Below are 25,665 nucleotides of genomic sequence, written 5' to 3'. Positions count from 1 at the left end.
AAGTTGGTTAGGTAACAAAATAAATGATGTAAGCATAGGTCTTATTTGTAAATGAGGTTGGGAACGGAAGAAAATGGTTGGTGGTTTACAACTTTATTTTGATATGATTTTTCTATTCATAGCAAGACAAAGACATCTGTATTAATATTGTTTTGGTTGCAGTCTTCTCATGGATGTAGCATATAAGGGGGATGGATGTTACTGAGGCACACCACTTGATTGATGGTGTTTTGGGTCTGAAGCGCCTTTGTACAGCCTTGACCACGGCTCTCTCTCGCTCTGATGGGAGCAGGGTGGAGGAAGGTGCTGTTTCAACATTACGCTCTCTACAGGGGTTGATACTTTAATTTACATCGCTGTGTGTTTGTTTGCTTAGCTGGTAAATTGATGCTTTGCTAATGTAACGCTCCACCTTATTGCGAGTTTGGCGCGTGCAAGGATGTGACGCGCCTTGACTAAAGAGAGAGAGCGAGAGGGAGAGAGAGACAGCCCCGCCCTTCTTGTGTGGAACGAAACTGCCCGGTCTCCCTCGGCTCCAGGGATAGATAGGCTTTCTCCGCGCACCTGCGAGCTGTGTAGTAGCTTACTGTCCACATACAGCAGAGGTCTGACATAGTGTCAATGGTATGCACTGAACGTTATATTAACTAGAAACTAGTTTAAGGACTTTCGTAGACTTAGTTTATAGTTAGATAGATATTTGTTTAATTCTTTCTTGACAATGGAAGAAATTGTCAGCCCCTTTCACAGACCCCGGTGTCTGGCGGCGGCGGCACCTGGAGGAAAAGCGAAATTAACTCACCCAGGGAAGGCGATTCTAGCAGGTAAGTTTTGCCATCCTTTGTTCAGACACCACCTATTGCCAATAGAGATGACTTAACATTTTTGTGATACACACTAAAGTGCCTTTACTGTATAGAGCATCGTCGTGGAGAGAAAGCATTAGCCTGTAGAATTAAGTAACATTGTTTCTGATCATGTCATTTTCAGTTGACAGCCAGGGGTTGTTGTAAATGATGTGCTGATGGCAGTGGCGGCTCCTGAAAAAATTCTCAGGGGGGGCAATTTTTCTGATGATTTAGGTGACCTACACACATTTTAAAAAAGATATGTCCAGCAACAACATGAAGACAGGGGCAGCATATAAGTCAATACCAGAAGCATTTATTGACTGATCTCAAAAGTGTTGGCTTACCAGGGTTGGTGGAGCCCTCAGTTTCATCTTTGCCTCGCAAAGCTAACTCAAACACTCCGCAAAACTTCACACACTGGATTAGCCGGCTGAGGATGTGGCGGTTCTTGCTAATGTCGTAGTAAATATATTTGTTATAGTGAATATGGAATATGATATGTTGAGTAAAATGTTGTGCTAAGATCTATTTAGGTCAGGAGCTGGTTATAAGTTCTGTTCCTATCCAATAACAATGGACAAAAGGGTCCTATCTTGTCAGCCTTGTCAGTTTCAGTTCTCCAGTAAACTTGTGATTATCAACACTAACCTCATCGTTGTGGCGGCGGACAGCTAGCCTGTATCCCTCATCCAGTTGAGTGGGAATGTTCACTCTCCCCAAAGCAGACAATCTCAAACAGCTATCCATGTGGGTCTTTGACAGCTCATGTTTCTTAATCTTTCCTGAAAGATGGTGCATGTCCGTTACACACCAGTCGCTGTCCAAGCGGTGCTGTCTGCCGTGCCGCCTTCAGGGTGAAAGAGTAAGCAGGGGGTAGCAGAAGACTGCATTAGCTACATCGCAGCCTGCTAGCCAGGTTTTTCGTTCGTACCAATTTTTGGAAAATCCTCGGGTGTAGGACTTCCCCCCTTTAGTAGAAACCTGTTGAATTATTAAATTTGGTCTGGGAGGTCCTAATTGTTTCGTTGCCAATTTATCTTCATTTGTTCGCCGACAAAAAGGAACTTCTTTCAAAGACACAATCGAGTTGCACTGAAGCCTAGCCATTTTGATAGAAGTAGTGAATTGATTGACGCTGCTACCCGCTCTTTTCTTAGTTACGTTCATGGTTATATGTTACGTATGACGAAAGCGCGTAAGTGCAAGCCCTCAGAAACCTATAGAGATTGTATTGAAAGCTCTGATATTTGAAAAAAATTGATTTTACATGGGAGTCTATGACAGACTTCTGGGCGATTTTCAACCTGACTGAAATCGCCCCAAAAGGGGGGGGGGGGCATTTGAAGCACGACTTTAGCCTGATTGGACATTTAGTGGCACTGTGGCAGATCAGACGTCTAGATTACAACACTGATAACTACTGTTGCCGTGATATAATTGATTAGAAAAAAAATCCCTTCCTTTTCCCGTTTGGCAGTGCGTCGCCCATATCGCCCTATTGAACACACCGCCCCTGGCTGATGGTGTTTCATTGGTAGCGGTGCACGAAGCGAGAACCACCATGTGAATAAGTTAGAACTGTCAACTGTCATGTGTTGTATTGTGTTCAACAGTTCATTCACAACAAAAGCTGGATATGCTTGTCTTCGATGTTATTATTGTCAGTTTCACATGCGCTGTATGTTTGCATTTCAATAAAGAGGCGATTGCCTTAGCTGCCTGTAGAGTGCATGACAAAATAATGGAACTCTTTTTAGACTAGTAGCTACATGGATCTGTTGAATTGTAGGCTTTATTATTATTATTATTATTATTATTATTAGTTTTCACTTAATATTATTTAGATTCTAATGAATACGATTTCGAATATACTTTCAAATGGATTATTATGAAATTATCTTGTGATCTTTTCTGTAACTGACAATCGTAACACTCTAGCCTTCTAATACTGTATTGCAGAACAACTGCCTGTTTATGAGAGGACACCACAAAGCCAACACCCCTCAGTTTTCTCCCTTAGCGGCAGACAGTAGTTACTCAGATAGAAGGACTGGGGAATGCTCAAATGTTTACCTCCTCCTGCATATGTTAGGATATACAGATCCTTCATTCATGTTACTGTGCAATTTACCTGAGATGACAGAGAGCATCTGTTGCATCTCCATCTGGTTCAGATGAATTAACAGGTAGACTCTTAGCAGGCCAAATCATGTAGTCCCCACTCTGCAGCCCTGTTGTTTTTAGGCAGCAGACACAGTCATCTTTCTGGGGTGTATCCTTCTCTGAAATGACATGTTTCTCTTCTAGACTGCCTCCTCTCCACACAGTGCAATTAAAACGAATAACCCTGAAATTGGACTGGAATGACTTTGAAGTAAAACCACCCAAAACCACCACCTCTGTCTCTGAAGAAAGACCATAACAAACATTGGATGAGGATCAAATATAGAAACCCAAACACTGTGGACTGAACAGGAGAATGTCTCTAAAATGAGTTTTGAGTAGCTCAGACATCTACCTATTAGTAGATGTAGCCTTCATCTCTGAAATCTCCATTCCTGTGAGGGATACTGGTAGAGCGAGGTCAGGTCTTACTACATTCTCAAGCACTGAATGAAGGAATCTGTTTTCTACTTGTGTCCTTATCCTGCCTGGCTGGCAGGGTCTCTCTCTGTAGCCCCAAACTGCCACGGTCAGATCAGTGCACTGACATTATTCTATTACTCTGATCTAGTCTAGTGATCACTGCTAGTGCCCTTTAACCACATCAGACTGGATATATTTAAATGTAGACACTGCTGAAGGAGAGAGATGCTGTCCTTCGATAATGCTATTGAGTTCAATTAAGGCTTTAGGAATCTGGGGTTGTGCTTGTACTATACATAAACCATTGATATGCCATTTTGTTTCAGTAGTTTGTATGAGTAGTTTGATTACAAAGTTGCCATACACTAGGCCTACATGTAGAAACCATGAGATTCACAATGAAACATATTCCTCAGTGGAGTGAGTGCATGTATAAAATGGCAGAATCAGGTCTGTTATAATGGAGTACTAGGTCGAATAATGCAGTAGTAATATACAAACTCATACAGACTCTTAGTAATGCTGCAGTATGCAATTATAACATAGGCTCATATCCCATACTCTTCCATAGGATATTACGCATAGTGGTTTGTCAAAGTAACCTCAGACTGAACTAGGTTGCATTTGAAACTCATGACCTAACACCCCCACCCCCCTGTGGCGAGTCACATTGTGTGTGATTAGAGTGAGCCAGGGCAGGCTTGTGCATTTCGTGGCCTTGAGAGGCAGCCTCATGGAGAGGCATTTAGCACAGCTCTATTGATTATAGCCTTGACAAGAGACCAAATTGACCCTGACAAACCTTGTACTGTAGTAACGTTGTTGCAACTGTGGAGCAACAATAAAACCAGCCAGCATGAACAGTTTCATACAGTACTCTTTGGTACTGCAGGTTTGTGCAACCATTTTTTCTCTGTAGATATCCTTTCACAACCCTAACAGCCTATGGTGCCATTTCATACACAGTCTCTCCTGACTCTCCTCCTCCTCTCAGCCATTGGTACATTTAAATGAGGCCATCAAGCCAGATGTTAGATTGGAGAAACCCGCCTGGCCTCCTCCCTCCCTTCCTATCCTTTTACCCAGACTAACCAGACAAGCTGGCCGGGAACGCTAACAGCCGAACAGCCAAAGAAACCGGCTCCATCTCTCTTCACTCTCTCTGTCAGCCCAACTCTTATTTAACCTGTTTGTCTAGTTGTACACTCCACTCCTTAAAGCCAGTTGATTACTCCTTATCTATAGAATATATTTCTCTCTCTCTCTCTCTCTCTCTCTCTCTCTGTTTTTCTTACTATCTGAATCTATGGGTGCAAATTTAGGGGGAGACCAAGAATATTTTGTTATTTTGATTAATGGCTTGTGTATGTATGTATAGTATATGAGTGTGTGTGTGTGTGTGTGTGTTGAAATCACAGTGTGGTACCCAACGAACTGATCTACTCTCAGAGAAGGAGTCGCTATGACTCAGCAAGATAAAAGCAATCAGGGAAAATGCTTTTGTGTCTATAACTCTGACCTAAGATATTACTCAATCAACAGCCAAGCCAATGCTTTACTATGCCAAGATACATAATCCTCCTGACACCCGGTTTGACAGTTAATACATTTGACTAGCACTTCTCTCAGTGCTTAGACATGGAACCACAGCTATATCTGGTTATTTAACCCTGCACTTGGAGTGGTAATGAGTGTGTGTGTATGCGAGAGATTGTGAGTGTGTGCTGCTTGTTAGCGCCCTCTCTCCTTTGCCCGCAGTCTTTTCTCAGTAACTGGCAGAGGCCCAAAGTACATATCCTTGAGAGTATCGTTGTTACAAGACATCTTTCTGTGCCATAAACTTGGTTGTTTGAACTCTGGGCTGTAGATAAAGACCATAGCCAGGATGCCTCTAGTTTGACTCCATGTGTCTGGTGCCATAACTGACTTAGCTTAGCTTGTGAGAAATATTCCACTTTTGGGACTGGTGTAAAGTAGGATGGGATGAGAGGGTGGAGTGAGTGAGAGAGAGAAAGAGAGGGGGAGAGAGAGCATGTCTTTTTAGATGACATCTGGCATTGTAAAATAAACATTGTTTAGTCTTAGCTAATGGTGCTGTCTCACACTTACAGTAACCCCCTGTGTGTGTGTGTGTGTGTGTGTGTGTGTGTTTGTGTGGTTGTATCGGTCTCTTGTATAGGCCTGGAGGCACTGGGGGGAAGAACATAAAAAGTCGTAGCTTAATGGAAGAAAAGTCCTACATCTCTTACAAACCCAGACAATGGCTATGAGGCACATTTCTACACGAAGGGTGTATGAGCTCTTTATACTCCCTCTCCTGGGCTCAACAGCCAATGGCGATGGCCGATGTTGAGAGGTGGAGGCTATGATATGAGTCAGGATTGGCCTGGTGCTGAGAGCTTTAAATGGGTTTCTGGCCCTGATTTTATTGTCATACATTGTGTGTGTATGTGTGTGTGAGTGCATGCGTGTATGTGCATCTGTGCGTGTGTGTGAGGTCTGAGAGAGTATTGTATTGCTCTGTGTTTGCAAGACTGTCCGGAGCAACTTTTTATCTCTCTCTCTCTCTCTCTCTCTCTCTCTCTCTCTCTCTCTCTCTCTCTCTCTCTCTCTCTCTCTCTCTCTCTCTCTCTCTCTCTCTCTCTCTCTCTCTCTCTCTCTCTCTCTCTCTCTCTCTCTCTCTCTCTCTCTCTCTCTCTCTCTCTCTCTCTCTCTCTCTCTCTCTCGCCGCAGGGCAGCCAATTAAGTTATTTGAGTGGCTGTCTCTTAGACTCAGAGGGCTTGTCAAAGTGTGCACTCACTCCCTGCTCATTCACACCCCACTGCACTCTGCACACTATGCACTAGGTAATACACTCTACACACTCTGAATCTACGACTCACAACCCACCAGCGCCTTGGGGGGCAAGACGTCAAATCACGAAACTCCTGTTGCCCTTTCTGTCAGACACATACACACTCTCCCTGCCTCTCTTTTTCTCTTTCACCTCTCTCTCGCTCTGACATATGTATTCATTGCTGTCTAAGAAAGTGGCAACAACATCCCACTCATCCTCATGAGACACAAACAAACAAACAATTTAAATTATTATATAAAATTCAAAAACAAACAAAATAGAATTATTGTAAAATTGACTGTGTCCATAAAATGTAGATAGTAAGTATAAGCTGGAAGTAGAGGCCTAAGCATTGTTGTTCACTAATTTACCCCAAGTAGGGAAAGGATGGCGGGGTTGAAAAGTAATAAAGGGGAGTATATATATAAAAAACATGGGGGATTGGAAGTGATGCAGACAATTACATTGATGGAAGTTACAATCTATCTGCAATATTAAGCTGATCCACCCCCAAAAAAACAAAAACAAAAAACAACAACAAACAAACAAACTGTTTTAGGAATACACAACAACATTGACAGAACAACATCAGTCTCCTTCCATCCTGTCTGCAGGGAACGGCCTACTGGAGGGTTAGAAGCAGTTCAAAAGATTCTCCATGTAAAATTAATAGACATGTGTAGTTAAACATTAGTGTAGCGTTTGGGAGCGGTGTTTTGAACAGGCGAAGCCTAAAAAGGCAGACGATAGATTAATAATTCCTTTCATCTTTCAGACGAGGCAAACAGCAATATTAAGACTGTATTCATATATCATGTTTGATGTTAAGACATCCTCTGGCTACGGTCTACGTTGGGTTTGGGGAATAGGGACATGAGGCACCATCTTTCTACACTCTCCCCTGTATTCTCATATTCTCATCTCTCTTCACACCAGGTCCCTGGTAAACACATTTTACATAAATGAGATGAGCCTGTATAATTAAAGGTTAGCTATAGAGAGGGTTTTGGGGTAATTTGGTGTCCAGGCTTTTGCACATTATAGTGTTCTGGTCCATAAATGTAGATGGTTAAATATATGAGTTGGCCTGAAACAACTTGTAGTTTAATCTCGCTCTCTCTCTCTCTCTCTCTCTCTCTCTCTCTCTCTCTCTCTCTCTCTCTCTCTCTCTCTCTCTCTCTCTCTCTCTCTCTCTCTCTCTTCTTGTTGAAGAACATGTTTCATTATAATGTGACTAGTCTGGATAAGTAAGAATACATTTAAAGTGTAAATGATTTGCACATTATGGTCCATAAACTGTGTTCTGGTCCATAAACTGTGGGGTTGCCAGATTTGTTTATGTTTATTGGTTGCCAGGTTGGTATTTGAAAGTTAGTTTTTCTCAGTGAAAAACAGGAAGTTCTCATCAGGAGCAGATGTGGCCAACACTCATTAGAGTTAACTCAACAGCAGAAAGATAGATAGCACTTCAGAGGTCTTTTCTTCTCTATTTACCTCTCCCTTTGCCAGGCCATCATTGTAAATAAAGTTGAAATAAATAAATACATTTATTTTCTCCCTCTTTCTCTCTGTCTCTCTCTCCATCTCTCTCCTCTCGCTCTCTCTCTTTCTCTCTCTCTCTCTCTCTCTCTCTCTCTCTCTCTCTCTCTCTCTCTCTCTCTCTCTCTCTCTCTCTCTCTCTCTCTCTCTCTCTCTCTCTCTCTCTCTCTCTGTCTCTGTCTCTCTCTGACTCTCCTCCATGTTTGATCTAATAGTGTGTAATGGTGTGAAAAGTGGGTGTCTTGGCTGGGATGTGTGTCTCTACTGCTGGGCTGCAGCCTATCCACTCAACCAGGCCCACAGTTATACAGTGCCTTCATAAAGTATTCATACCCCTTGACTTATTCAAAATGTTGTTATACTATTGTTATACTTATTCCAAAGTTTGTTATACTTATGTAAATTAGATATTTCTGAATTTCATTTTCAATATATTTGCAAACATGTTTTAAATATTTTTTCACTTTGTCATTATGGGGTATTGTGTGTAGATGAGTGAGATACCTAAAAAAATATATCCATTTTAAATTCAGGCTGTAACACAACAAAATGTGGAATAAGTCAAGGGGTATGAATACTTTCTGAAGACACTGTACATGCTCTGGACTCTGACGATCAGCTTCGGTGGTGTATGTGTGGGTGTGTGTGTGTGTGTGTGTGTGTGTGTGTGTGTGTGTGTGTGTGTGCTCTGAGTGGCTGTGATGCAAGCAGGAAACCAGCTGTGAAGTCTGAAGGGTGTTGATTAAACTATAAATCTGCTTTGCGAGGGCGGAGTGTGTGTGTGTGACAGAGGGATGGTAATGTTCACATTGTTTCCTTTCTCTTCTCCTTTTTTCGTAAAAATGTTTGCCGTGTCATCAATTGCCAAGTGTGCTTGCCTGCGGTCATCAACGTTCACGCGATCGCCGAGTTGATTTTTAAAACACAAACGTTTGCTGTAACTCTATTGTGTCCTGGTTGGTCGATGGGTTATATTAAGAGTAAGGTTGGACAGGGTGGTGTAGGGCTATATTTAGGAAAGTGTTATTTATATGAGGTGATACACAACTGCAAATAAACTCACTAGTTCCTCTATCAAAATGTATTGACGAAAATAGCAACATACTGTAGATTTTCAACATATTTCCTAGTTGTCTGATTGGTTTACATGCTGTGCATGCTCTGTATTTGATAGCCACTCTGTCTGTCCCTGCAGAGCCTTTCTCCCAGTGACTGCTGGGTAGGAAAGGTAAACTAGTTTCTAGGTACATCCATTCCAACTAATAACAAGTGTCAGTGTCGTATGAAAACTCATTGATTTTGTGACCTGACACAGAAAGGTAGAGAGAGAGCACCGCCTAGGGAAGAGGTAGAGAGAGAGGGAGGGTGAGAGAGAGGGGGGGAACTGGCGGAGAGAGAGAAGGAGAGTACTCTGATGAATGTTTCTGTGCGTCTGGTTCAGGAGTAGAGATGCATCAAGATGAAAGGTCTGCTCATTCAGTTGTAGTATAGAATTACTGGAGTCATTTAAGGGCTCATATCCTCATATCTGTGTGTGTGTGTGTGTGTGTGTGTGTGTGTGTGTGTGTGTGTAATGGATTGGATGGCAAACATGTTCCTGTACCTCAGTATGTCTGATGAGAATTAATAATGTGAGTTGTGTTAGTGCGCATGCATACAGTGGCTTGCGAAAGTATTCACCCCCCTTGGCATTTTTCCTATTTTGTTGCCTTACAACCTGGAATTAAAGTGGATTTTTGGGGGGGTTGTATCATTTGATTTACACAACATGCCTACGACTTTGAAGATGCAAAATATTTTTATTTTTTATTGTGAAACAAACAAGAAATAAGGCAAGTCTCTTGTAGCTCAATTGGTAGAGCATGGCGCTTGTAACGCAAGGGTAGTGGGTTCGATCCCCGGGACCACCCATATGTAAAAATGTATGCACACATGACTATAAGTCGCTTTGGATAAAAGCGTCTGCTAAATGGCATATTATTATTATTATTATGTCTCTATAAGCTTGGCACATCTAGCCAATGGGAGTTTTGCCCATTATTCAAGGAAAAACTGCTCCAGCTCATTCAAGTTGGATGGGTTCCGCTGGTGTACAGTAATCTTTAAGTCATACCACAGATTCTCAATTGGATTGAGGTCTGGGCTTTGACTAGGCCATTCCAAGACATTTAAATGTTTCCCCTTAAACCACTCGAGTGTTCCTTTAGCAGTATGCTTAGGGTCATTGTCCTGCTGGAAGGTGAACCTCCGTCCCAGTCTCAAATCTCTGGAAGACTGAAACAGGTTTCCCTCAAGAATTTCCCTGTATTTAGCGCCATCCATCATTCCTTCAATTCTGACCAGTTTCCCAGTCCCTGCCGATGAAAAACATCCCCACAGCATGATGCTGCCACCACCATGCTTCACTGTGGGGATGGTGTTCTCGGGGTGATGAGAGGTGTTGGGTTTGCGCCAGACATAGCGTTTTCTTTGATGGCCAAAAAGCTCAATTTGAGTCTCATCTGACCAGAGTACCTTCTTCCATATGTTTGGGGAGTCTCCCACATGCCTTTTGGCGAACACCAAACCTGTTTGCTTATTTTTTTCTTGAAGCAATGGCTTTTTTCTGGCCACTCTTCCGTAAAGCCCAACTCTGTGGAGTGTATGGCTTAAAGTGGTCCTATGGACAGATACTCCAATCTCCACTGTGGAGCTTTGCAGCTCCTTCAGTGTTATCTTTGGTCTCTTTGTTGCCTCTCTGATGAATGCCCTCCTTGCCTGGTCCGTGAGTTTTGGTGGGCGGCCATCTCTTGGCAGATTTGTTGTGGTGCCATATTCTTTCAATTTTTTTATAATGGATTTAATGGTGCTCCGTGGGATGTTCAAAGTTTCTGATATTTTTTTAGAACCCAACCCTGATCTGTACTTCTCCACAACTTTGTCCCTGACCTGATTGGAGAACTCCTTGGTCTTCATGGTGCCGCTTGCTTGGTGGTGCCCCTTGGTTAGTAGTGTTGCAGACTCTGGGGCCTTTCAGAACAGGTGTGTATATATTGTGATGTCACGAGAGGCTGTGTCCTGGAGGGACGTTACATCCCCCTGAGATGGCTGCAAACCCAGACAGCTATGGCTCCATCTGCTGGTATGGTCGGGAACTCCACCCCTCTATGGCCAATCTTCCCACGCAGCTGAAACAGATCAGGAGCTGATGAGCTGGAGGTTTTGAAGGGAAGAGACACACTGAGAGTGAGGGTGTGGGTTGTGAAGTAACACAGTCTCCAACCTGGGCTCTCTGGAGGACAAGAGTGCTGCACGTCCACTTCCATGAGGGATATAAGGATTTGGAGATACTTACCTTTGGGAAATACTCACCTTTGGATATATTCGCCTGTGGAACTACGGGAGAGACATTTGGAAGGACTTTTTGCTGGGTTGGCCACTAGCTGCAACGTGGACTACAGTAAGGCTGGGGAAAAGTTATCTGAGCGAGTGAGAACTATGATTTTGGATGTGGAAGAGACATCCCTGAACTGTTAACCCTTAAAGAGCCACAAGAGAACAGAATTTGGTTATATTTTCGTTAATTTCCCAAGACCTTTAATAAAATCCTTGTTTTGTTTGAACCTTGTCTCCTTGCACTACTTGAGCAATCCCGCTGAAAGCTGTGTAGCCTCTCGTGACGTCACAATATACTGAGATCATGTGACAGATCATGTGACACTTAGATTGCACACAGGTGGACTTTATTTAACTAATTATGTGACTTCTGAAGGTAATTGGTTGCACCAGATCTTATTTAAGGGCTTCATAGCAAAGGGGGTGAATACATATGCACGCACCACTTTTCCGTTATTAATTTTTTAGAATTTTTTGAAGCAAGTTATTTTTTTCATTTCACTTCACCAATTTGGACTATTTTGTGTATGTCCATTACATGAAATCCAAATAAAAATATATTTAAATTACAGGATGTAATGCAACAAAGTAGGAAAAACGCCAAGGGGGATGAATACTTTTGCAAGGCACTGTATGTGTTTGTGATGGAGACACTGCTTCCCTAATAGCCTTCGCATGTAAAACTGTTGTAGTGCTGTCTGGAATGAATGAAGCCTAATGTAGACATACAGTGCATTTGGAAAGTATTCAGACCCCTTTAATTTTTTTCCACATTTTGTTACGTTACAGCCTTATTCTAAATTTTAATTTTTCCTCACCAATCTACACACAATACCCCATAATGACAAAGCAAAAACAGGTTTTTAGAAATGTTTGCAAATGTATTAAAAATAAAAAACGGAAATATGACATTTACATAAGTATTCAGACCCTTTACTCAGTACTTTGTTGAAGCATTGATTATTATTGGGTATGACACTACAAGCTTGGCACACCTGTATTTGGGGAGTTTCTCCCATTCTTCTCTGCAGATCCTCTCAAGCTCTGTCAGGTTGGATGTGGAGCGTTGCTGCACAGCTATTTTCAGGTCTCTCCAGAGATGTTAGATCGGGTTCAAGTCCGGGTTCTGACTGGGCCACTCAAGGACACTCAGAGACTTGTCCCGAAGCCACTCCTGCGTTGTCTTGGCTGTGTGCTTAGGGTTGTTGTCCTGTTGGAAGGTGAACCTTTGCCCCAGTCTGAGGTCCTGAGCGCTCTGGAGCAGGTTTTCATCAAGGATCTCTCTGCACTTTGCTCCATTAATCTTTCCCTCGATCCTGACTAGTCTCCCAGTCCTTGCCGCTGAAAAACATCCCCACAGCATGATGCTGGCATCACCATGGTTCACCTTAGGGATGGTGCCAGGTTTCCTCCAGACGTGACACTTGGCATTCAGGCCAAAGAGTTCAATCTTGGTTTAATCAGACCAGAGAATCTTGTTTCTCATGGTCTGAGAGTCCTTTAGGTGCCTTTTAGCAAACTCCAAGTGGGCTGTCATGTGCTTTTTACTGAGGAGTGGCTTCCGTCTGGCCACTCTACCATAAAGGCTTGATTGGTGGAGTGCTGCAGAGATGGTTGTCCTTCTGGAAGGTTCTCCCATCTATACAGAGGAACTCTGGAGCTCTGTCAGAGTGACCATCGGGTTCTTGGTCACCTCCTTGACCAAGGTCCTTCTCCCCCAATTGCTCAGTTTGGCCGGGCGGCCAGCTCTAGGAAGAGTCTTGGTGGTTCCAAACTTCTTCCATTTAAGAATGATGGAGGCCACTGTGTTCTTGGGGACCTTCAATGCTGCAGAAATGTTTTGGTACCCTTCCCCAGATCTGTGCCTTGACACAATCCTGTCTCGGAGCTCTACGGACAATTCCTTCGACCTCATGGCTTGTTTTTTGCTCTGACATGCACTGTCACCTATGGGACCTTATATAAACAGGTGTGTGCCTTTCCAAATCATGTCCAATTAATTGAATTTACCACAGGTGGACTCCAATCAAGTTGTAGAAACATCTCAAGGATGATCAATGGAAACAGGATGCACCTGAGCTCAATTTTGAGTCTCATACCAAAGGGTCTGAATACTTTTCTGTTTTTATTTTTAATACATTTGCAAACATTTCCAAAAACCTGTTTTACTTCGTCATTATGGGGTATTGTGTGTAGATTGATGAGGATTTATTTTTATTGAATCCATTTTAGAATAAAGCTGTAACGTAACAAAATGTGGAAAAAGTCAAGAGGTCTGAATACTTTCCGAATGCGCTGTACTGACCTGTCCGGACTGGGTCAGTGTGCTAGTGTAGTGTAGTAGAAATGTATTAGATTTCATGTTATCTGCTGAACCTTACTTAACACTGGGATTAGAGGAATTAGAGTTGTTTGTGTGTGTGTGTGTGTGTGTGTGTGTGTGCACGTGCGCGTGTGTGGGGGAGGGGGGGGGGGGGGCATCATGACTCAGCTTTCTAGACTGTTGTACAACCTTATCTTGCCTGCGGAAAATACTGTACAAATGCATTATGCATCAGCTACTGTATACAGGCCTTTGCCTTGTTAGGGCAATTTGCTTTGCTGAATACTCTCTCAACCATACAGGAATGTGTAATTGACCACCAACCACTTAAAATCCTTCTATATCTACTGGACATGTATTGTATGTGTCAAAGGTTAAATATATCTCCTACCACCTCCAGAATGCTAAAATGCTAAGTGCTGTAGAGAAGAGATAGAGATAGAGAGGCTTGGCCTACAATAACGGCAGCAGTGGGATGGATGCCAAGCTGTCACACAGTTGGATGACATATCTGTATACTTCCCGTTATTTATTTATACAGAGAGGGCCTCTGGGATTAGAATGTGAGTGTGTGAGGGAAAGAGAGAGAGGGAGAGGGGAAATGTGGAAAGTGTGTGTGTTATTGAGCTAATGGAGGGTCTTGGGCTGTGTAAGGGAGCCCCTCCCTCTGGGCAGAGCAGATCATTTAATTAACGTCAGCCTCCTCATCCCTCCCTCCCTCCCTCCCTCTCTCTCTTCCTCCCTTCTTCCCAAGTGACTCATCTGCATAGTTCTGCTCTTAACACTCTCATCCCCATCCTCTGAACTCATCCACAATATAGAGCTGTCCAACATCCTACATCATATATTAATTCATTCATCGATTCATTTGTTTGTTTGTTCGTTCCTTTGTTCGTTTGTTTGTTTGTTTGTTCGATCTAATAGCTACACGTTCATACATAGAGAAAATGGCTGCATCTCCCCATAACATTCCTCTCATACTCTCTGAGCTTTTAAGGTTTATGGATGGCAGCTATCTTTAGGGTTATTGTTATTTATCATGATATAATGACTTTGCCCAAAGTGAAGCCTGCTTCAGCCAGCCTTTAATTTTGTAAGGCCATTGGTTAAAAGCAGAAACAGTCTGGTACCAAGGCTAGCAACCTGAAGATTCACAAAATATATATTCTGGTTGATAAGCTTTAGCTGACCATTGCTCTCTGTTCAGCCCAGTTCAAAGGAGTTCACTAAACTGTAATGGCATACACAGCCCCAGTAAGCACAGATGGTTCTGAGGACATTTTACAACGTTTGGTTCATCCCTGAATCCTTAGCAGTGCCAGGTTGAAGGTAACTAAATGGTGCTATCTATTCTACAGGTGGTATAGCTTTATCTGACCTCTGCTCTCTGTGTTTTCTACAGGTGGTATAGCAGGGGGTATAGAAATCTGTATCACCTTCCCTACAGAGTATGTGAAGACTCAGCTACAGCTGGATGAGAAGGCCAACCCTCCCAAATACAGGGGCATCGGTGAGTTTCTGACTGTATGTTTGTGTGTGTGTGTCCTCCCACCCCACAACACAACACACAACACATATACAAAGATCCCTGATAAGTACAAAGTCATCCCCCGCCCCCACTTCGGTCAATCAGATCACGTCTTTCTGTTTCTACTCCCAGCCTACAAGCAGCAACTCAATAGGGAGCCACCAACACAGAGAGTAGTGGACAGAGGCAGACTCAATGCTGCAGGACTGTTTTGAGAATAATAATTGGAATATGTTCAAAGATTCATCCACCCAGGACTCATCCATCAACAGAGAGGAATATACATCGTTAGTCACAGGCTTCATTAGGAAATGTGTTGATCATGTTGTACCCACAATAACAGTCCGGACATACCCCAACCAAAAACCCTGGATGAACAGAGATATCCGTACCATGCTGAGAGCCCGTACTGCAGCATTCAATGTCAGCAGAATGAACTCTGATGACTCGTACGAGCTCCGCAAATCCGGGACGCAAAAAGAAAATACAGACTCAAACTTGAATTGATGTTAGACATCTCAGACTCACAACGCATGTGGCAAGGACCACAGCCTATCACAGACTACAAAGGCAAATCCAGCTGTGTGGTGCCCACATAAACTCCAATTTGCCTCCCAGATGAGTTTAACACATTCTATGCTCGCTTCGAGGCACACAATACCGAGGCATCCAGGAAAACTCTCGCTGCTCCGGACAACAAGGTGCTTTCACTCTCCAAGGCTGACGTGAGGAAAACTCTCAAAAGAGTGAATACTCACAAAGCCGCCGGCCCAAATGACATCCCTGGCGGGTGTCTTCTCTGACATCTTCAACCTGTGACTGTCCCAGGCTGTAGTCCCCACCTGTTTCAAGGAGACCACCATCGTCCCAGTGCCCAAGAAAAACACTGGACCCACTCCAATTTGCCTACCACTCCAACAGATCCACGGAAGATGCCATTTCCATTGCTATTCATATGGCCGTAACACATCTGGACAAGAGGAACACCTACAGTACCAGTCAAAAGTTTGGACACACCTACTCATTCAAGGGTTTTTCTTTATTTTTACAATTTTTTACATTGTAGAATAATAGTGAAGACATCAAAACTATGAAATAACACGTATGAAATCATGTAGTAACCAAAGAAGTGTTAAACAAATCAAAATATATTTGATATTTGAGATTCTTCAAAGTAGCCACCCTTTGCCTTGATGACAGCTTTGCACACTCTTTGCATTCTCTCAACCAGCTTCACCTGGAATGCTTTTCCAACAGTCTTGAAGGAGTTCCCACATATGCTGAGCACTTGGCTGCTTTTCCTTCACTCTGCGGTCCAACTCATCTCAAACCATCTCAATTGGGTTGAGGTCGGGTGATTGTGGAGGCCAGGTCATCTGATGCAGCACTCCATCACTCTCCTTCTTGGTCAAATAGCCCTTACACAGCCTGGAGGTGTGTTTTGGGTCATTGTGGACAGATTTCCACCGGTCTAATGTCGATTGCTCGTGTTTCTTGGCCCAAGCAAGTCTCTTCTTCTTATTGGTGTCCTTTAGTAGTGGTTTCTTTGCAGCAATTTGACCATGAAGGCCTGATTCATGCAGTCTCCTCTGAACAGTTGATGTTGAGATGTGTCTATTACTTGAACTCCGTGAAGCATTTATTTGGGCTGCAATTTCTGAGGCTGGTAACTCCAATGAACTTATCCTCTGCAGCAGAGGTAACTCTGGGTCTTCCTTTCCTGTGGCCAGTTTCATCAAAGCGCTTGATGGTTTTTGCGACTGCACTCGAAGAAACTTTCAAAGTTCTTGAAATTTTCCAGATTGACTGACCTTCATGTCTTAAAGTAATGATGGACTGTCGTATCTCTTTGCTTATTTGAGCTGTTCTTGCAATAATATGGACTTGGTCTTTTACCAGATAGGGCTGTCTTCTGTATATACCCCTACCTTGTCACAACACAACTGATTGGCTCAAACGCATTAAGAAGGAAATAAATTCCACAAATTAACTTTTAACAAGACACACCTGTTAATTAAAATGTATTCCAGGTGACTACCTCATGAAGCTGCTTGAGAGAATACCAAGAGTGTGCAAAGCTGTCATCAAGGCAAAGGATGGCTACTTTGAAGAATCTCAAATATAAAATATATTTTGATTTGTTTAATACTTTTTTGGTTACTACATGATTCCATATGTGTTATTTCATAGTTTTGATGTCTTCACTATTATTCTACAATGTAGAAAATAGTTTTAAAAAATAAAGAAAAACCCTTGAATGAGTAGGTGTGTCCAAACTTTTGACTGGTAGTGTATAAATATTTTTTATCCAGTCGGATAAACACTCCAAACAGCCTACCCGACCACTCGGAGGCGTCGGCATGGTCCTAAAGAACACTGTTGCCTTGTTTTGTATCACATTCCAATGATAAACCCCGTCCCCAGTAAAAGTTGTGCCCCTGGATACGACTAATAAAACTTGAAACAATAATCCTAAGCCTCACCCTAACCCTCACACTAACCCTCACCCTAACCCTCACCCTCACCCTAACCCTAACCCTAACCCTCACCCTAACCCTAACCCTAAGCCTAACCCTAAGCCTAACCCTTACCCTACCCATATCCTTTAATACATGTATACCTTTTCTCCCCCAATGCATCTAACCCTCCAAAGATACAAGGTCGTCATTGTGTTTACCAAACCAATCAACGTTCATCTATCTTTTGTTCTCTCTCCATTTCTCTCTCTCTCTCTCTCTCTCTCTCTCTCTCTCTCTCTCTCTCTCTCTCTCTCTCTCTCTCTCTCTCTCTCTCTCTCTCTCTCTCTCTCTCTCTCTCTCATTCAGGATCTAATGATCAAATTATCCATCATCCTCAGGTGCATTAGTGATTCAGGCAGGCTGTCACTCTGCTTGTTAGTATGACTATAAACAGGCACACACATACACACACACACACACACACACACACACACACACACACACACACACACACACACAGTGTCAGTCTGGTTTCTCTTGGCTGGAGCTCTGAGGATCTGATACCATCTTAATGAGCCCTGCAGACAGATGTCTCTGTCTCATACTAGCTAGCTATGCTTATCAACGAGTTTTCATACCGTTGTCTCTTTCTGTGTGTGTGAATATGAATATGTGATTATAATGCTCTCTGTTTGTCTATAGCTGGTTGTATGTTAATTTGATGTTGTGTGTTACTTTTGTGTGTGTGTAGGTGATTGTGTGAAGCAGACAGTACAGGGTCATGGGGTGAGGGGACTGTATAGAGGACTCAGCTCACTGCTCTACGGATCCATACCCAAATCAGCTGTCAGGTATGTAGAAGGCACCTAGCCCCACACAAACACATGCACACTCACTCACATACCCACAATGCATAGCTCAGATGTCACGCTGGTCTCCTGTGTAATAATTGTGTTATTCTTTCCGCAAGATGACATTTCAATAGAGACCTCTGTAGGGTGGCAGACAGAAGCGTCTTAGACAGGGGCATTTAGCATCTCTCTCTCTGTGTGTTAAAGGGCAGAGCCTGTCTGTAGACTGGACAGACAGAGCCATCCAGGCGGAGCAGAGCTGCCACTCAGTGTCTCAGTGGAGATACAGAGAGGAAAACCTGTGGATGTGTGTGTGTGTGTGTGTGTGTGTGTTTGTTTGTGTGTGTGTGTCAGTGTGTGTCGGTCAGTCAGCCTAGGGGATGGGGACAGTAGGCAAACAGGGCATAGAGGTGGACAGGCCAACAAGAGTAGGCCACATCATCTGTCTACACTCTCAGTCTGACAGCCGTGTGTGTGTGTATGTGTGTGTGTGTGTGTGGGGGGGGGGGGTTGTCTTCTCCTCACCTCTCCCTCTTTTCCCTCTTTCCCTCCTCCCCCTACCAATCCATCATTTTCTCCCCTTTCCCACCATCTCCCCCATCCCATTAGCTGATTGCCTGTTATGTACAGTGGTGGAGGGGGGGGGGTGTATAGGAGATGAGGGCGGTGCCAGAAAGAGACACTTGGCTTTAACGTAGAGAGACTGATCTTTTTTATCCACCCACCTAACTTCACCTGCCTCCCCTCCTCATCCTTTTCCCCCTCCTTTCTTCCCCATATCTCCCCCCTTTCTCCATGTACTTGCCTCCTCCCTCCTGCCCCCCATCTCTTGGCAAAGAGTGACTGACCTTGCAGATAGAGCCCTAATGGGGTTTAGGAGACGTTCCATGGTCTCCGTGACGACCAAAGTGCCTCTGACTCATCCTGGACTATGGGTGCAGGCCCGGCTGTCATCCGTCACGTTGTAACAATTCACCTTTTTCTGTTCCGTTTGAATTGGCTAAAGAGAGGAGGTAGTTCAGCCATAGTATATTTTTGTCTATTTAGTCATTTTAATGGGCTAATCTAAAGTGTAGTTTAAAAAAGTATGTTGCCACTTCCTTGCAGTCCAGGTAAGGTGGATGGGAGAGAGTGAGAGACCGAGACAAAGAGAGAGAGAGAGAAATAGAAAGAGAGAGAGGGAAAAGAGAGACACCTGTATAAAGGTATCATTGCCTTCTGTTTGCCAGTCAGAGTGTGTGTTCCTGCACGGTAGAGAGAGTATGCGAGTCGTGAAGCGGCTGTCACTCAAGCAAACAAACATGAGTCTTAAGTAGAGACAGATAAACATATGCTGAATTTTAAAGAACAAAGAAATATGAGGCGAAAAAAAAGAGAAAGAAAGTTAGTGAGAGCAAAAGGAGGGATAGAGAGAGAAGAGATGATGTAATAGAACAGCGAAACAAACCCAGAGATAGAGACAGATCGTCAATGTCTGAGACAGACATGAAGACATCGCTCAGACCAGACACTCTTGGGTGAGAGGGCAGAGGCACAAGAACTCTAGCCTCGTGAAACCAACCTGATCTGTGAGTGTACTGCTTTAACAGGCTACAAGAAAACAAACTGTTAATCAACACTAAGTGGCAAAGTGTCTTTCCTTCCCCTCTCCTCCTCCTCCCCCTCTCCTCCTCTCTTCCACCATGTTCAGTTTGTTCCTGCTATCACCAAAATCCAATTCCTGCTATAAATAACTCTATGGCACAGCATCTCCTAACTGATTACACACGCGCACACACACACATACACACTCCCTGAGGTGAGACGGAACTCTCAGCTCGCTTCCATGGTAGCAGTTGCAGTTGCTGGGCATCCGTTGCTTGCCGAGGCATCAGACACCTTTTAACATGGAAGTGCCTTGTGCTGGGTAGTAAAAAAATCTAGTTCACTAGCAGTTTGTTTCACTTCACCTGGGCATCGAAGGAAGTCATTTGCCTCTTACCTTGAGGTGTATCTATGTATCCACTCCCATAGGACTGAGGCAAGACTTCTACTGTGATTACTAAGCAGTTCTGTGCTATGGGGCTCAGAGAGGAACCTGGTGTGAAATTCTGTAGTAAGGAACCTGGTGTGAAATTCTGTAGTAAATCTGTAGTTTAGCTGATTAAACCCAACATGGCTTCCTCTAAGGTGTCCAGTGGGGTTAGAACTCTTTGAAGATTTTTCGTTGTTTCTGTATCTCATCCAGATATATCAGTAACTCTGATCTTCACAGTAATACAGTATCAGTTTCTGTGCTTTACTGTCACCTAGGTAACAAGCTCAGCCACTCAGCTGAAGAGGAGGCAGGCTAGAGGGAGATTATATTGAGAGTCTAATAAGATTCTAAAACATTTTAGATTTAGGTTCTAGTCTGATATACTATGAGATAGACTAATATTCAAATTCCAAGTGTACCACACTCAAACCTGAGCAACAGCAGCTCTGCTTGTTATTGATGACTCTAACTCAGAAGAACCACATTGATTGAACTGGTCAAACTGACTGGACTGGACCGTTTACTAACCTGTTCTCTCTCTCTATCTCTCTCTTTTTCTCCTCCCCCTCCCCCTCCCCCTCCCCCTCCCCCAGGTTTGGTGTGTTTGAGTATCTCAGTAACCATGCCCGTGACGAGGCAGGGAAGTTGAACAGCACCAGGGGTCTGCTATGTGGGCTGGGGGCTGGAGTCATGGAGGCTGTAGTCATAGTCTGCCCCATGGAGACTGTCAAGGTACGTCTGAGACAGAGCATCTCTTTACCTACCTCTCTCATCCCACCCTATATACTCCCTCTCCTCTTCCTCTCTCTCCTGTCTCTCTCATTTTACATTTACATTTTAGTCATTTAGCAGACGCTCTTATCCAGAGCGACTTACAGTTAGTGAATGCATACATAATTTTTTTCCCTACCCCCTGTGGGAATCGAACCCACAACCCTGGCGTTGCAAACGCTGTGCTCTATCAACTGAGCTACATACCTGCCGGCCATTCCCTCCCTTACCCTGGGCCAATTGCGCACCGCCCCGGTCATGGCCGGCTACGACAGAGCCTGGATTCGAACCAGGATCTCTAGTGGCACAGCTAGCACTGCCTTAGACCACTGCGCCACTCGGGAGACTGTCTCTCCTCTATACCCCCTCTCCTCTTCCTGTCTCTTATCCTGTCCTATATACTCCCTCTCCTCTTCCTCCTCCTCCTCTCTCTCTCTCTCTCTCTCTCTCCTCTTCCTCCTCCTTGTCTTTATCCCCCACTCCCCTCCTCTCAGATTCAGTGTCACTGATATCCCCTACCCACTGGTCTGGGGTCAGATTGGCTGTTCAGCTGATGATAATAATATTTAATAATCATTTGGTGGGTGTGTATATTTGTCCTATTTCACATATGTACAAGTGTGTATTAATATGCATGTGTTTTTTTGTTGCATATCCCACTCTCCCTGAGACACCCTCAGAGATAGAGGTCACGGTCTAGCATTATCAGCGGCGACCCTGGAGAAATTAGGGTTAAGTGCCTTGCTCAAGGGCACATAGACATATTTTCACCTTGTCAACTCAGGGATTTGAACTAGCGACCCATGGTTACTGGCCCAACACTCTAACCGCTAGGCTACCTGTTTTAGATGTGGAGATGGGTAGAAAGAGCTGATCCCAAATCAGTTTCTAGATTTGTTAAACGTCTAATCCAACAGCTGAATGAGGGTGAGTTGACCCGAGCCTTCAAGGAGTGTACTCTTTGATATTCTCTGAAGTAAAGCCCAGACAGACAAAAACATCCCTCAAGGCTGTCTTGTCTGCTCTCAGTGCTCTGAGAAACTGATAATAAATTATTATTAAAAAAAATATATTCACCTTTATTTAACCAGGTAGGCCAGTTGAGAACAAGTTCTCATTTACAACTGCGACCTGGCCAAGATAAAGCAAAGCAGTGCGATAAAAACAACAACAACACAGAGTTACATATGGGATAAACAAAATATACAGTCAAAAACACAATAGAAAATCTATATACAGTGTGTGCAAATGTAGTAAGTTATGGAGGTAATAATAAGGAACAGTGGGAAAAAAGTGATAATGCTCTTTTCCTGGAGCAGGCATGGGTTTGTTAATACAACTGTATGTGTGAGTTTGTGTGTGTGGGTGTGTGTGGGTGTGTGTGGGTGTGTGTGTGTGTTTGGTGATCACGCTGTCCCTGTGTTCTTTCTCAAGGTTAAATTCATCCACGACCAGTCTTCAGCCAACCCCAAATACAGAGGCTTCTACCATGGAGTCAGGGAGATCATCAGAACCCAAGGTAAGAAAGGGGGAAGTTACCCCTAGACACTCATCTAAGGTCGCTTTTGCATTTCTCCATGGTAAGGTTAGGGTTTAGGGAGGATAATCTGGTCCTACCACCCTAAACTGGAGCGGTCAACAAAGGCCTTACATGTGGATTCACACTGACATCCACTGTTTTAAGAGGGTAATGCATATGCTGCTACTACATCCAGTGATGCTAACTGCTGCTAAGTGCTGCTGTCTGCTGCTGTCCCCCAGGTATTAGGGGGACGTACCAGGGCCTGACAGCCACCGTTCTGAAGCAGGGCTCCAACCAGGCCATCCGCTTCTACGTCATGACCTCCCTCAGGAACTGGTACAAAGGTATGAGACTTCAAGGTTGCGTGCAAGATGATATCCTATAGGGCTCTGTTCAAAAGCACCCAGAGCCATCATCATCATCATCAGGAAGCTTGAGTACATGTCTACGCCACACAGAAAATGCTGACCTCTAGTGGTCACTTGTAAAACGGTACTCTCTTTGACAAGCGTACTGTATGCATCCGACTTGGGTGAGTGTTAAACAGCATTCTGTCTGTGTGTCTCCTCTTCCCAGGGGATAACCCCAATAAGGCTATTAACCCCGTGGTGACGGGAACGTTTGGAGCCATTGCAGGAGCAGCCAGTGTGTTTGGGAACACCCCACTGGATGTCATTAAGACCAGGATGCAGGTACAGGATAGGGTACAATCCATAGTATGGGCACTTGTGTAGATCTGAAAGGATTGGATGTGTTAGAAATACATATGACATAACTCCACCTCTGTCTGAATAACCCTGTTTTTTTCTCTCTCTAAGGGTCTGGAGGCTCATAAGTATAAGAGTACGCTGGACTGTGCCGTCAAGATCATGAGACACGAGGGTGTACGAGCGTAAGTGCACCACTATACTCTTCTATACAATCAAACTTTATTCATGACACCCTTCAGGAGCATAAGGATTCTTGAGGTTCTACTCCATAGAGATCATGTGTTCTATATGCAATTCAGTGTTCTACTCTCTCCTTGTTCTGTGTTCTCTAGGTTTTATAAGGGGACGGTCCCTCGGCTGGGCCGTGTGTGTCTGGATGTGGCCATCGTCTTCATCATCTATGAGGAGGTGGTCAAGGTTCTCAACACGGTCTGGAAGACGGAGTGAGGGGGCGCGGCGCGGCTGGAGCCTCTGACCTCTCTGGGCCAAACAGGATGTGACCGTACAAATACCTACTATCACTCTGTAGTGGGTGCCCTATCATTCTGAGTTAAAGCATAGTGGTTCTGCCTTGGCCTCAGGGTCTAGTTACAGTAGCAGCTATATGAGTTGTAACTTATACCATCCCATGGAAAGGGTTTTCCTTTTGAGAATTTATGACCAAGCCTTTTATGCAATAACTTTACATGTGTGATATGACATTTATTTTTATAATGCATATGATTATAACAATTGATGTTTAATTGCAGTTCCAGATTCCATGCCCTCCAGTAGCAAGCTGCCAAGTTGTGACAAACCTAATTATTGTCACAGTTCTACTGTAATACAATAATTTAGGGCTGGCTAACAGCGTTTTCCTCAAGTGAGAAGTAATATATTCTGACCAAGAGAAGAGAAAAATGTAAATAATCTACTGATTCATAATATATTGATCAGAGTCTTTATCAATGTATTTATTGAACGTTGAATGTTGACTAATGTGTCTTTGTGTTCGAGACCGTTGCTGTTATACTGTGCAGTGTTATGAACTAACTAGTAAGCTAATGCGCTACAGTGTAGGGATTGGGTGGGTGCAAGAGGTCGCATTGGGTTCATTACAGCTCATTCCGACTCAACCATAAGTCAGTTTCCTAGCTCACAAGGCATCCTACCACAGATGTTTGTATTCCAGACAGATGAGCCACGTTCTGAGATGGAACCCTAGGGGAACATTCACATTCCATCCACACACATTCCAATCATTTCAGAGGCCTTTGTTGTCAAGCGTTCTAAAATTCAAAATCATTGACATTCTGTTATATTTGGTGCCATTTTGGGGGTTGTTTTTGTGTTTTACATTTACATTTACATTTTAGTCATTTAGCAGACGCTCTTATCCAGAGCGACTTACAGTTAGTGCATACATTATTAATTTTTATTTTATTTGTCATACTGGCCCCCCGTGGGAAGCGAACCCACAACCCTGGCGTTGCAAACGCCATGCTCTACCAACTGAGCTACATCCCTTTTAATTTCTTTCATTATTGTTGCCTTGCAGATGTGCCTATTCATTTACGAAAACAACAATTTTGAAACCATTACAAGTATTATGTATTTCTTAATCCATCATCTCATCTAGGTTTTCAGGGTCTTGATTGTACAGTGTAATAATGTGAGAGCAGTCTGAGTCTGCAGTTTGCCCTAACGACAAGAAAACATGGCTTTATTTTGCATCAGTGGAATAGCAAATTAAATGCATTGTTATTTAGCTTTTAGCGACCAATACCTTTGACTCTGTGTTCTCAGTAACGGTAGATTGACTGTTTTGACTCTGTGTTGTCAGTAACAGTAGATTGACTGTTTTGACTCTGTGTTGTCAATAACGGTAGATTTACTGTTTTGACTCTGTGTTGTCAGTAACGGTAGATTGACTGTTTTGACTCTGTGTTGTCAGTAACAGTAGATTGACTGTTTTGACTCTGTGTTGTCAATAACGGTAGATTGATTGTTTTGACTCTGTGTTGTCAGTAACGTTAGATTGACTGTTTTAGCTCTGCTTTTACATACAGTAAGTGCTGCATAAAATATGTACTGTAAGGTGCGGAAGGCCTCAGTCCTCTCCTCAGCATATGCTGTTTTAGGGCTGGATTCAATCATTTCCGATTGAGCCGACATATGCAGAGTTTACAGTGAAAATTGCCTTTAAATTTCAATCAAGCTATAACGCGGATCTTCTGTGATACTTCTGTGATCGGATTGAATCCAGACAGATTCCATAATATCACCATCAAAATTAAATGGATATCATTTCAAATTC

General features: G+C 43.5%; 1 protein-coding gene across 1 annotated transcript; it reads left to right on the top strand.

The window, feature by feature from the left end:
* The first annotated feature begins 537 nt into the window (after nt 1–537).
* On the top strand, nt 538–25,665 carry LOC311145123 (tricarboxylate transport protein B, mitochondrial-like). The gene is made up of 9 exons (XM_084181316.1): nt 538–824; nt 14,914–15,021; nt 18,250–18,349; nt 20,960–21,098; nt 22,572–22,656; nt 22,899–23,003; nt 23,236–23,351; nt 23,478–23,551; nt 23,702–25,665. Exons 1-9 carry the CDS (start codon nt 722–724, stop codon nt 23,814–23,816), a joined length of 945 nt encoding a protein of 314 aa, XP_084037442.1. The 5' UTR covers nt 538–721; the 3' UTR covers nt 23,817–25,665.

The sequence above is a fragment of the Coregonus lavaretus genome (genome assembly GCF_964263955.1).
Source record: "Coregonus lavaretus genome assembly, chromosome: 17".
Lineage (NCBI taxonomy): Eukaryota > Metazoa > Chordata > Actinopteri > Salmoniformes > Salmonidae > Coregonus > Coregonus lavaretus.
This window is presented reverse-complemented; position numbering and strand designations above follow the sequence as displayed.